The sequence below is a fragment of the Tympanuchus pallidicinctus genome, unplaced genomic scaffold (genome assembly GCF_026119805.1).
Source record: "Tympanuchus pallidicinctus isolate F22 unplaced genomic scaffold, pur_lepc_1.0 scaffold3, whole genome shotgun sequence".
In the NCBI taxonomy this organism is placed as follows: domain Eukaryota; kingdom Metazoa; phylum Chordata; class Aves; order Galliformes; family Phasianidae; genus Tympanuchus; species Tympanuchus pallidicinctus.
Genome location: NW_026294747.1, coordinates 8704020 through 8717636, shown reverse-complemented (window position 1 = coordinate 8717636; position 13617 = coordinate 8704020). Strand labels below are relative to the sequence as shown.

Sequence of the window (13617 nt, the reverse complement as noted above, 5' to 3'; positions counted from 1 at the left end):
GTCTGTCTCTACAGCTTCAGGAAAGCACTGCGAGGTGGGAAGCTGAAGCCATGGAGTTGGAACTGGATGAGCTAGACTCGAACGCTTGGGCAGACTGGAGGGAGACGTCCTGCTTCTGAGGTAAGGAGGAAAACTCAAATTGCTGAGAATGGGAATTGTTAATGCAGAAGCTTCAAAGGAAACTGGCAGGAACTGGATGGAATGTGATAACAGCAAATTTTCTGTGGTGTGGATGTAAAATATTCATATTCATACATGTAGTATATGTGAAGAGGTGACCTACTTTTAAAAAAGGCTTAACTGACTAGCCTATTTAGCAAGCTTTTAGGTTGCTGTATTAAAAAATAAATTGAGGGTGGCTTTGCAGAGATGTTGTATATGAGTTGAGTGGACCAGCAAAATTTAACTTCACAATTTTTTGTATTAACTGCTAAGTATTCTTTCTGACAGGTGTTTTGGACCTCTGATATGACAATGAAATTCAGAGGCTTGTTTTAATTGCTGAGTAAGCAGTTCTCATCAGTAAAAACTGACAGACTGGAGTTCCTTTAAGATTTGACTTGGCGTATATATACAGTCTTCATCTGTGTTGAGACCTCTGTTAAAGCAGGCTTCTAAGCAGTAATGAAAATTAAGCAAACTTAGTTTATTGTGCTCACGCAGTGTAAATAAATTAAATTACTTACAATAATTACCTGCTGTTACTTCAGATTGTTGCTTCAAGCTCATAACATCATTACAGATTTGCTGTACAAACAAGCTTTATGCTGTGCCTGCATGGAATGTGCTGGTGGCAGGTTTTGTACCTGTAATGTGAGTGATGCCCATCATAAAATTCAGAACTGAAGTGGCTTTAGGGTTTTAACTTTCCCTCATTTGTGAAGGAGAATGTTTTAAAAGGAACTGAGTTTTTTCAGTAGTTTGCAGGAGCAGTAAGAATGGTGACGTTTTATCCCAAATTTTAATGGGAACAACTTTCCTGAGTCAGGCCAATGGTAATGCTGAGAATCCTGACTTCTGTGGAAGAGCCAGAGAACTTGTGAAATGTGTCAGTGCTTTATTTCCTTGAATATTCATAGCATCCAGGGATTTGAGGTTTAGATACTTGCTGAGTGAGAAGAGGTGTCTCTATTTTACTGCTCTTGAAAGATTTCTTTAATAGAAACTTAAAGTAATTGTGGTAGCTTATAAATTTAATGCGGGAAAGTTTAGGCAAAAACTGTAGAGATGCATGAGCCACCTTTTCAGGGGGAAGAAGAAAACTTGAGAGCCTCTTGTGAGCTGCAGGAAGACAAACACCGCCTGGAAAAATTCTGCCAAGTGTGGCGTAACAAGGTGAACTTCAGCACTTTCCTCTTAAAGTTTTATCTCAGTTAAAGCAGCAAGTATCAGAACTAGGAGGCAAACGTTATTCCAAATACCTATGTTTTAAATTCCACTATTTTTCTTGTGGTCTTTTTTTAAGAGATTCCTTTTGCAAAGCAGTACATTGTAGTACTTTGACTACTTAGATCACTGAGTACCTGACTTTTGGAAGAGCTACATATAAAGAGAATGTTAAAGTAACTGTAAAGTAACTGGTATTTTGCATCCTTGCCTCCTCTAGATGTGTGCTTGTCTTCTGCCTGAATCTGAATCCAGTGTCTGCAGTCCATCGGAGTGATAGTGTGGTTGAACTGAATTTAAAGCAGAACAAAATAAAGCTGTATGGACCCTACCAAAAGCTGATTTGGTGACCTTGTCTTTAATGTGTTTAGTAGTCTTTAGCAACACCTGCTAGTCAAAATAGTCAATGAAAGTTTTGTCTAGCAGGTGTTTGTGTGCTAGGATTTCCCTCACTATTAGAAATCATATTTTGTTCAGCAGTGATTAAGCATTCTTATCAACAGTAATTTTGAGAAATGGTAACTTTTTCATCTTCATCCTCTGCATTTCTGTAGGCTTGGAAAAGATAGCACTGTGATTTCACTGTACGTGTAATTTTGATACGTAGCAAATGCACAGGTTTAATAATCCTCAGCACTTGTGCTGCTTACCAATAGCCTTGCTGTTTTCAAGGGCTTGTTCTAAAGCAATGACCAGAAGCAGTCAGATGTGTAGCTCTTCTCTGCACGAACCTTTCCTTTTCCCAGTAACTGCAGAAACCATCTGAGAGCTTCTAGCTCCCCCACTTGGAGGCTGCTGAGCTGGCACAGGTTATTGTCTGAAGAAACTGCAGGGAGACAGCAGGAAGAAGCAGTGAGTGGGCAGGGCAGCACATAGGAAATTAAAGTTCCGCTTGTGTTTAAACAACTGGAATTGGGTGAAGATGCTATCACCTACACACGGGTGGGGGTAAGGGAAAGGGAGGTGCCTCGAGGAGAGAATGTTACTGGGCCTAATTAAACAGGAAGCAGTTTATTACTATTCAGCATGTTCGAAGACCTAATTACTTGAGATTCTGAGTTTTCTGTTATCTTCTCTTACCAACTCTGAATGTAGACTAAGGTGCTTGTTATCAGGAACAAACCAAAAAGATAACTTAGTGCTCCATATTTTACCTCATTATTAAGTGTGACTGGAAAAGCATGTCTATAAATAGCTGAAAACTATCAAAGGCAGTGTATTTTGCTGGAATATCTTTAAAGACTGTTTTAGGAATCTTAGAAACAAACATCAGCTTTTCTTTGTAGGTGAGACTGAGCTAACATTTCACTTGGTATCCAATGCTGCTGCCTATTTCACCTGAAATAATTTTCATACTGAGTTTCTACATAGTTTCAGTGAGAATGTTTGGGGCATGTGTTGTAAGGCCAGAGATGAAATGGATTTTAAAATAATTGAAGAAATAAATTCATCAAGAGTTGCGGACCAATTACATTGTCATGCCAAATATGCTTACTGCTTCTTTCACCTTGCCTTCAGTGTTTGAGACCTTTTAGGGTTGGGCTGTTCCATTCAGAAACTGCAACAGATTGATCATTTAACACTGGTGTGTGCTTTATATTTATTTTCTATTGAAGTCTTGCTGTGAAATGAGTGCTAGAAATAATTTTCTTCAAAGAAGGTTAAAAAGTTAATACTTGAATGTCTGGTTTCTGTTTGCTTCAGTGCGGCGCTGCTGAGAATGAAAACCACTCTTCCAGTCACTGTTGAGTATGACTTTCTCTGAGTTAACAATGAGCAAAATCTGAGAGTTACTGATGTGTCTGAATTCTTTCCTTGATGAGTTAAGTGACTCAGTGGCAGAAGACAAAATTAGTGACGGTTTAAATGTGTAATGTTTGTTCTAGTTAGAACTGCCCAGATAAATACTTAAGTGTTTAGGTAACAAGTAATTAAGCTTCTGGAGGGAGGAGGAAGAGAGAAGAGATTGACCTCTTAGGGCTGGGCCTCAACAAGGTCTAAAGCTTTTTCCTGAAAGTGAGTCACTCTGAGACTGAGCCAGTTTTTGCTCCCTCACCTCCCCGACACACTTCAGTCATGCTTTAACCAGGGTTAGCAAATAAGATTAGAATAAGCACAGCTTGTAAAATAGAACTGCTGAGCTCTCAACCTCCAAGAAAAGCAGAAATATGTCGTTGCATCACAACTTTGTCACATGAATAATGCAAGCAAATTAGTTTGTGAAGAGCTATCAAGGGCTTTGTGGTTAAGTGTGATCGCTGGTAATTGGCGTTCCATTGTGCCAACGTTATCTTCAAAGGCTTTAAATGTAGATTGGAGGGAGACCCAGACTAGTCCATTTTATGGGATTGTTGCTTAAAGTAACCCTCAGTCACACTTGAGATGTGGATGCAGTTAGCCCGTACTCTGTGTTTCTGTATAAAAGGTCTTGTTGAGCAGATGCAAGCTTGTCTGTGTGTGAACTTTGGCTTAAACGGTTTAGCTCAGTTTGTTTTACTTACATGTGGTTGAACCATGTGTATTTTGTGTGTGTGTATATGTACACAAAACAATGCATTAGAAGCTTACAAGATAGGTATAAAACTTCTTGATCAGCTCACCAGAAGATGGATCAGGTGAGGCTTATGGGAACCAGTATGGAGCATGGGCTGCTGCCCTAATGAGTTCAGCTGGCTTCTCACGTTCTTAGTGGGAAGCAAGTGCTGGCAAAGGAATCAACCTCATGTAAATCCAGAGTAACTGCAGAGAAGCTTGTGCTTTTCCTCCTTCACAATTACTTTCTGTGGGGCGCTTTGTCTTCTGTTTTGTTGTACTTAAGGCAACGAGCTGCTGCCCACCTCTCAACTCTGCGGGGAGGGGAAAAAAAAGCTAGGACCCTGCTCTGAAAAGTCTGCGTATAAAGCATGAGGTAGACGCTTAAAGCTAATAATCATCAACTTCCAGCTGTCTAAGTTGTTTTCCCTCTGAGGGTTCGTGACTGCGGCCGCCTTCAGACACGCTGCTTTGTGTTTGGCTGCCCAGCTAGTGGGTAAAGCGGGCAGGTGGGCGCCAACCTTCCCTCTCCCCTCAGCGGAGGCGGCGGGAGGCGGGCGGCACCCCTGCGCGGGGAGGCGTCTGTGGCGGCCGGGCCGGGCTCCCGCCCCCAGGGCGGTGTGGGGCGGGCCTGGCGGCGGCGGGCTACAGGAAGAGAGAACCCGAGTGTGAGGGACTGTAGGAGCGGGGTGTCGGCAGCCCGGCCGGCCATGGTGGGCCTCAAGGACGAGCTGCTGAAGGCCATCTGGCACGCCTTCACCGCGCTCGACCTCGACCGTAGCGGAAAGGTCTCCAAGTCGCAGCTCAAGGCAAGGCGGGGCGCGGGGCTGGGGCGGGGCGGCCGGGGGCACGCGGCCGCCCGTTCCGAAGCCGGCCGGGGGCCGTTAACTGCTTTTCCTCCGTCGAGGCCTCCGGGCCCGTGGCTCTGCGGCGCTGCTGTCCGCGTGGAGCCTCCGCGGCGCCCGGCCCGCTGTGGGGCTGCCCCGCCGCCCGGCCCTACGTCTGGGCTGCGGGGTGCGGCCTGCCGACGGGAAAGCGGGGCTCCGCAGCGCTCTCTTATTTGGGCACGCACAGGAGAATTAATCGAGAGGCTCCAACCGTGCCTTTCTTCGCCTCCCAAGCTCTGAAGTAATGTCTGTGCTCTAAAGAGAGCTCCCGGGAAGCTTGCCGAGCCCGGTCCCATCTTGGCCCCGTTTTGTGGGGCTGGCGATAATAGCAGCGATTGGATAAACAAGTATTTTGAATAAGAGCACACCTGTTGACATCTGGAACTGTGGCTCCTGGTTGTGGCTCTGGCCTTGCATTGCCCGCTGTGTTTGGATGTTGGGGAGATCGGCCCTGCCGTGGGCAGTGTGATGCAGCACCTGCAGCACATGGCTGGCTGTGGGCAGCCCCTTGCTCTTCTCCGTTCTTTGTAGGGCCGGCAGGGCTGCGAGGCTGGCTTGGCTCGTGTGAAGGGCTTTTCCTTCTTGCGTTCTACGGCGGCATTGCTCTCCCCGTGCTGCCTCGTGTGCAGGGCTGTGATTGCTGTGCTGCACTCCCCATGAGGCGTCACCAGGTGGGCTCACCCGGCACGTTCCACCTGAGTTGGGTGTTTCTGTGCTAGGATCTCTGGCTGATACGCTGAGTGCTAGAAGAACAGTTGTGCTTCCAAACCAAAGCACAGTTATTGGTCTTGTTAGCATCCCATGCCTGCAAATGCTCGTGTATAAAAAAAGGTAAACAAGAGAGGAAACTAACCTTGCCTCCTCATTACTTGTCAAACATCTTCCTAGGCCATTTGGTTGTTTCATGCTAGTGAAAAGGCATGGAAAAGCAATGAGCCTTGGTGGTTCTGTAGTTTCCTCTGGTGCACAGGCTTTTGGGGAAGTAGCACTGGGGGAGCTAAAATGGGGCTGCTGCTTCTCTGTGGCCAGCAGGAATTTGTTTTCAGGAAACCTGACAAGAGGCAGAGTGTTTTTCTGCAACCTTTTTGTGGCAGAGGATGAGTGTGAGTGCTGAACCAATGGTCCTACTATGGAGAAAATGTGTTTGCATGGCTGTATCTACTGGGGTGGTAGGGCAGGGGCTCTGCCTCATTGACTTGGGGCTGTGTTGTACCAGTGAATTATTTTGTGGTTATGTGTTTCTTGTCCATGTTTACAATAAATAAGGAGTACCACCCCTATAAAACAGAGAGGAGACTTGGAGTAAGCAGGTTAACAGAGATCAGCAGCAATATGAATAGTATTTAATAACTTAACAAATCTTTCATCATGAAAAAATTTGGTAAAAATCCATTTGTTTTCAGAGAGCAGCATACTGTATTGCAACACACAGAGCTTCCCTTCACAGTAGGAAAGCTTGTCAACCATGGATCTGCAAGTTGTGTGATCCAGTGTAAGGTGCTGGCATGGATGTACAGAAGGTCCCAAGTAACCTCCAAAAGCTCTACTGTTATAATGACAGATGTTACCATCTTTGTACACCATAGAGATGTTTTTATTTCTTTTTTCTTAAATTACATGTTTAAATATGGACACAATCATCATTTTGTTACAGAGCTTTCAAACACTGCTGTAGCAAGGCTGAAGTATCATTGTGGTGGATAAAATAGCTGCTGTTGAGGTTCGAGTATGAGCTGCGTGCAAGTACTTGCTTTCCTACATTTAAATCCAGTCTCTCCTTTCTTTCATTCTACCATTTTAAAATTGACTTATTTTAAAAGTTTCTCAAATGTGTCAACGTTCAGTCTGCTTTTCACCTGGAACTTGTGTGTGGCTTGAAATGGAGTTACACTTAGCAGCCAGCAATGCTCCTTGTGGTACATGTGTAATATTGGATCTAATATTTTGTACTGGTTTGTTTTTACTCTGTCTTTGGAAGCTCTTCCTTATGTTGCTGTAAGACTTTCTGTGTTGGCAGTGGGGTTATTTGGCTGTTTTGCTCCACGTGCTGCCACTGGGACAGACTTTGTCCTGCATTGCTGGTGCAGGATGTGGCCTCAGGCACACCGGCAAGGTGCGGGCAACCAAAGTTGCCAGTGAAGCTTAGAAAACTTAAACTGGCCTTTAGTCATACCTGGGCTGTTATGGGGTTACTGTACCTCTTACCTTCACTTTGCCCTCCTGCTAAATGGGAAGTCAGAGGCCGGTGGAAGAGGAAGGATGGTGTAATCGGGGTGAGAGGGCCGGTCAGACAGAGAGGAAGGCTTCAAACAATGCAGCGAGGCGCTGGAAAGGCTGAGAGTCTGCGAGGAGCGGGCCGGACCCCGTGGGACAATTGGCTTTGTCCAGCTCTGAGGGGCAGTAGGAAATTAGTCACGGTGACTCAGGGCCGCAGTTGTGCTGCAGGGCTGCACACGGGGCTCAGCGCTCATGGCAGCCCAGCCCCAGGAGCGTGCAGGTGGACTGTGCAGTGCTGGGAACTGGGCTTGGTGTAATGGCCAAGCTGCCATCGGTGAGCCCACGTCTGGTGGGCGAGGAGGCTGCGCTGCTGAGGTGCTGTGACGTGGCCTGGCCCAAAAACACCTCATGGCTGTGCTAAGGGCCTGCTCAGTGCTGGTTTCATGCTGATTAGGAGAGAAAAGGGAAAGCGCTGTGTGGGCCTGCTTTGGCGGGGTGGCTGCTGACATGGATGTCGGGGAGAGATGAGCCAAGAATGTCCTGGAAGGAATTCACACGAGGCCAGTGAATGGAGCTGTCGGGGTCTGTGCTGCCAGCGTTTTCAGGCATTAAAGAGAGATGGGGGAGGGAGGAGACCCCCCAAAAGGTGGAAAAGAAAGGAAAAATACAGAGGAACCCGGTAATAGCCACTGTAGAAATAATCTGTCCTCTTAATGGTCCTACTGTCATCTGGGCCAAATTTGTGTTACTGGGCAAGACGTGGCAGAGCTCTCGTCCCTCTTAGAAATGCAGGTCGCTTCTATGGACGAGGTTGAAATGGTGCCACTCAGGTGGTGACAGTTCCACTTGTATGAGGTTCCGGAAGGACTGCAGTGCAATAGAGCTGGGCTGGGGTTTAGCCCTCCAGGTAAAGCAATGTCCAGAGTCTGTAGCAGTAGCTACGGTGACCTTTGGTGCTGGGTTATCTGTATAGCAGAACACCTTCAGTATTTCCTTGGTACCCCTGGGCACCTCTCTAATAAAACTCCTGACCGAAAAAGAAAAAAGGAGAGCGGTGTCTTTGTGGACCCTTTCCAGAACACTTGTGACCCATAGTGGGCTGTGGCCTGGGGACCCCCACCCACTGGATCCACCTGCTGCAGCTGTAAGTTGTTAGATGGGCATCCAGAGCACAACACGTGCTGGGAAAGGAGAAAGCTGCCCAGCAACCACACGGCACTGGGGAATAACCCTCGCTGGTGCAAAACCACCTCATGGTTGGTAGAGTTTCTGCATGGCAGGGTGATTTTCCTACCCTAATTAATCCACTTCTTGGCTATTAGTTGTTTGGAGCTTTTTCGTTTGCTTTGTTCCATTTGATTTTTTCTTAGCTTCTACAAAAGAGAGTGTATCATTAAAGCTGGGTCTGTGATGGTCCAGATAATGCGATCTGAAAGAATGAAACAAGACAGAACGAGACCTCAGAGCAGAATTTTTCAGGCTTGCCCTGTTAGGGAAGAATTCAGCTGGTGCTGGGCCATGTTGAAGAATGGCAGGCCTTGGCAGGCGTGGAGGAATTTCCTGAGCTATGAAAAGAGCACTGGGCACAGAGGAGATGGCAGATAAGGCAGCCCTTAGAAATGATTGAAAGTGGAATTCTTTCCTGGTAATTGGTTGTTGGATGTGGAAAGCAGCTTTCTGACAGCCCGAGGATAGCAAGAAGGCCAAGGGGAGAAGTAACGTGGGGGGGGTATGATTAGCAAGTGTTTTATTGAACATTTAAGTTATGTTGGTAACATGCTCAAATCAGTTAGTTTGTAGAACGTTTTTCTTAGCCACCTTTACAGCCCCTGTAGTCTAGGCGCAAAAATGAGATCCGCTTCCCCCCACAGAAAGTCAGGAATCCCTCTGAAGCCTTAAATAGAAGGGGAAACATGCATGATGGCGTGCTTTTTCCCCCCACATGTGAATCACAAGGGCTCACTGGGTACAGTTTGTTAAAATAAGGATAGATTGGAGAGAATAGACTGCTGATGGAGAGTGGCCTGAAATGTGGTAACTTGTAAATACTGTTTTGCTACTTTGGGAAATACAGCTTCTGTTGTGGTAGGGCTGATGCTGTTGTTTTCCTGTTCTGTAACTTTGCAGCTGTTACAGCTAGTGGCTTTGGCTAGTATGAAAACGTGTTTCTTATGGAGATGTGTGCTTTTCTGGAAGAAGTGGAAACTTTCAGAGCGTGCGGAGAGGAATTCTCTGCTGAACTGAACTTTTATTTTGAGCTGACTTTGTAGGACTTTGTGCAGTTAGTGCTTAGGCTCCGTGTGTCTCCTTAGTGCATATATGAAAAATATATGTATGTTAATTTATCCGGGGACAAAATAAAAGACATTGCAGGTGTGTGGCAGGTGTCTGATTTCCTAGACTTTGGATCCTTCAAGCTCCCACGTCTTACTTCGCAGCCTCTGCCTAATTTTGTTTCACCTGTGTTTCTGCCTTTGGTTCTCCTGTATGTTTTTCAGCACAAGCCATTCTTGGGCACAGCAGCTGTATCCTTAACCCAGCTCCTGCTGCTGCTGCACAATCCCAGAACCTTAACCCTGCGTTGTCCCCAGGGTGAGGGCTGTGGGCAGCAGTGTGCAGGGGGTGACCTGGCTCAGGAGGTGGAGTGAAAGCAAAAGGGATGAGAAAAGTGCTATGTGAGAAAAGTGCTGGTGGCGCAGGAGCAGCTGGTACTCCGGCCCTGCTTTTCTATTGCTGGCACCATTCAGGCGTGCAAAGCTCAGCCTGTGTAGGAGCAGTGAAGATGCATAGGCTACCAGTCAGTTTTCAGCAATTCTGTACTTCCTTAAAACTAATGGAGTGTGTCTCCTCTTCTTGAAGGCTATTTCTCAGCTGTGAGGGCTGGTGGGCGTTAAGCTTTAGACATAGTACATGCAAATACCTTTTTAAAATAAAAATTGTAGAGGCATGTCTGAACTCTTCCCTTTTCTACACCCTTCCTTTTCTTTTACCATCTAAAACTTGGGGTGAATGTTGAAAAGTAACTCAAAAGCAAGCAGATGAGAGAAATCCATAGTTAACACTCTGAACGGAATGGTCATTTCTTTGTGAGCTAAAGGTGGCATATAGGAATCTTTTCCTCGATACTTGTTTTCACTGGGTAATAATAATTTATAATTTCCAAGACTAGCTGTTGGTGGTCACTTTCCCTAGCTGCCCAGTTTCACAGTGTACATGCTACTTTGGTGTTTCTCCATGCCTCTCCTGGCTTTCAAATGCATAAGAGTATGCATATAAAAGGCAGCTTCTGTAGCAGTAGATCTGTTTGAATCACCACTGTAACTGTGTGAAGCAGTCAAATCCTTGCAGTCAATTTCTTTTAGTTAAATGTTGGTGTTTTCCATTTTTTTGAGAAAAATCTTCAGGGCAGAACTGGCACTGACACGAAGGTGCCATTTTCTGCTCACAGGCTCCTGAATCACAGCTCTGCTCTGGAGGAAATGCAGCCCAACAGCGGTGTCACTGATGTTTGTTCTGTCCCCAGGTCCTTTCTCATAACCTGTGCACAGTGTTAAATGTTCCCCATGACCCTGTGGCCTTGGAAGAACACTTTAGGGATGATGACGAAGGACCAGTTTCCAATCAGGGTTACATGCCTTATTTAAACAAATTCATCTTGGAAAAGGTAAGTTTGGGATTCTTGGGTTCTGTTTTTCCCTTTATCATTTTTTTTAGTGTCTTTCCTTAGCGTGCCAGCCTTACAGCAGGCCTTTGCTTGCAGGAAACCTGCTGGTCTGAAGGCATTGGGCTGTGAGTGTCTGTGCAGGGTTGTTTTGGGGCAGTGCTCTGGAATGCCTTAAAATGGAAGGGTATGCTCTGCTCGTTTTTCTTTCCTTGGTTTCCATTTCCTGTTATATCTGGTTGTTCTGTATGCTGTGCTTGTGTAGCAGTGTGTTCATATTAATGAAACAGTGCAGTGTAAAATTATTTGGAAGTGTCTTAAAGCTATAGGTTGTCCCACTCCATACTACGGTTACAAAAGAACGTTGCCATAGACTCATCTGCAGACAGGACAGGAAAAGTATCTTTATTCATGAAAAATTGTAATAAATAGATCCCATCCAGTATTTATGGTGAGGAATGTCAGGGGGTGCTGCTGAGGTTTGCCTTGCGAGTTCTTTCCCTTGGTGTTGGAGTGTTCCTGAAAGTTCTGTGGTTGCACGTTTGTTGTTTTGGGGGAAGCTCTGGAAGGCAGCAGGGTTTCCCCCATGCTGCCCTTCATCTTATTCTAAGTAGAGGCAGGCATTGGGCCAGACCTGGTCTCCGGGGGCTGTGTGTGTGTCAAGTTTAGGTTGAAATTTCTGAAAGCAAAGACCTATCATACTTCTTTTCTAGCAGCTTTGGTTGGGAGACTGGTCTAGGCAGTGCACAATACTTGCTGCAGTACCACTGAGTTCTCTTGGAGGCTGACCCAGAAACCTTCAAACTTTGATTTGTGGCTGCAGAGACACACGGATGGTTGCTTTCTTTTAAAACATCAAGTCCCAAAGTGACCTCCTGCTGGAAAGTCACCCATGTGACAGTTGCAGGTTACGCAAGCTCCTTTACCGCGTTTTGATGACTTTTGCTGCTGCTTTAATCTACACTTAATACTGGTGGAAAATATGATACATGGCTGAGATGCAGTCGGTCAGCTTGGAAACAAGAAAAGCTTTGTGTATCTGGCTAAGCTCCTCTGCTTCTCTTGTCTGTTTGTCTCCTACCCAGTGGCAGAGCCCTGCTCCATGTGGGGGAGTTGCTGGCCACAGATACCCACCCACCTGCTGTCTTGGCTGCTTGCTGTGGGAGAATCTCCCTTTGTCCGTAGGAAGGTTATAATCTCATTTCCACTTAGTGTTGGCTGTCTGAGCTCCTGTAAGGTTCAACAGAGACCTAGCAGCTTGTACACAGATTGAAATAAGAGCCCTTGTTTTATTCTGAGTGAAGGATTATAGCTGTAGAGTCTGAACTAGAGGTTTGTTGTTAGTAGCATCTGTAGTAGCAAGCCATTGAGTCAAAGAGAGGCAGAAGGCTTTTTCAAATGTAACCATGTTTTATTGTTAAAGGGTGTATAGGGAGAAGAGTTATGGAATAGAGCAGCAATTGCAATTATTAAATAACACTTCAATTTGTAAATGAAAGAAAGACCTGGCTACCTAAACCTGTTGGTGTGAAGTTACAGCATGCAGCTACCCCGGGGCACTTTCCTGCCCCCTGGCAAAAGAAGGGATATGCTATCTTGGAAAGAAAGCACAGCTGTGTGTAGTTTCCTGTGCTGCTTTCTTTTATATGCTGCTCTGGCTTCTGATAATAGCGGGTTGTACCCATATCATTGGTTGCTTTTAACAGCCAACAGAAAATGTTTAGGAACAGGGTTAAATAGTCTCAAATTCACATTAGTTATCCTGACTAAACGTCTCTTCAGAGTTTAGACATCTAGTATTGAAAATCAGTGAAGTCTTTGGACAGAAGGCCACCTTTGTGCGCTGATTGTGACATCTCATCTTTCAGAGATGACCACATCAGTGCCAAAAGGCAGCGTGCAGTGGGATGAAGTCACTGATTCAGGCACATCTCCTTTGTTTAAAATAAACCCAACAAAGCAAACAAGGAACTCCTTTTTGTCATTCTTCTAAGGCATAGTCTGTTCTTGATGAGGTGATCGCAGTACAGATGTCATGAATTCATACTAAGTAAAGCTGCTGAAGAGGGACCAGTACTTTATACCCCAAGATACAGAGAATGCCCTCTCAATTTCTGGTTGTATTTTCTGGCAAATTAATTGTTTTGAGTGAGATCAGAAAGAAAACTTCTTGATCTCAAGACATGTGTTCTATTTGTGTGCTTAAAAAGCAATGTGCATGTGTGCTTATGACTTGTTTTTTTTAGCCATCAGTTCCTCCTGATTGGAATGTTTCTATGTTTGCATTCTGTTAATTAAGCTAGAGGTACTTCTGTGAATAAGTTGAAATATAATTTTAGAAACTTCAAATATTTTCAGTTTTTGAAGCAGTGCTTAGAAATGATCTCTCTTACATCCCATGGTGCATTCATTTAGAGTAATTATTACTTCGGAGTATTGTTATGTAGTAACCTGGACAGCAGCACTGCCAGTGGAGGAAACCAAAGTCCAGAGTACTGTAGTAGGGACCTGACTGTAGAACTGATTTGGTTTTGGTTGTGGCTTTTTTCCTTGCTTCCCCCACAGCCATGCACAAATGTACTTCAAGAATGTACATACCAGAAATAGCTAGCGTTGCCACGTGAAATTGTTCAGGAAAAATAGTATCTCTCATTAAAGAAAAGTATGTAGTTTACTTAGTTCTACCCACAACTCCCAGCATCCCCAGAACACTGATTTTATGATTACATCTTTTCTTTAAAAGCCAGCCTGTGATGATTTAGAGAAAAAAAACCAACAAAACAAAACAACCTGTGAAGGTAGATTAGAGTTATTTTGTGGGGAGCTGGAGCCTGTATGCTGATCTGATCATGTTTCCAGAGTAATTTCTATGCAGTGTCTGTGCTCTGGATGCTGCTCAGACACTTGAAGTCCCTTCCACAATTGAGCTTCTGA

General features: G+C 45.1%; 1 protein-coding gene across 3 annotated transcripts in view; it reads left to right on the top strand.

The window, feature by feature from the left end:
• The first annotated feature begins 4545 nt into the window (after window positions 1-4545).
• SWAP70 (switching B cell complex subunit SWAP70) overlaps window positions 4546-13617 on the top strand; it is a 33113-nt gene continuing 24041 nt past the window's right edge. Inside the window, exons 1-2 of one of the 3 annotated variants that reach the window (XM_052695968.1) lie at window positions 4546-4727; window positions 10546-10686. In XM_052695968.1, the coding sequence (XP_052551928.1) occupies window positions 4629-4727; window positions 10546-10686 (240 nt within the window). In that variant the 5' untranslated portion in view covers window positions 4546-4628. The remainder of the gene's footprint in view (window positions 4728-10545; window positions 10687-13617) is intronic. The other 2 variants (XM_052695965.1, XM_052695967.1) reach the window with 2 other exon arrangements.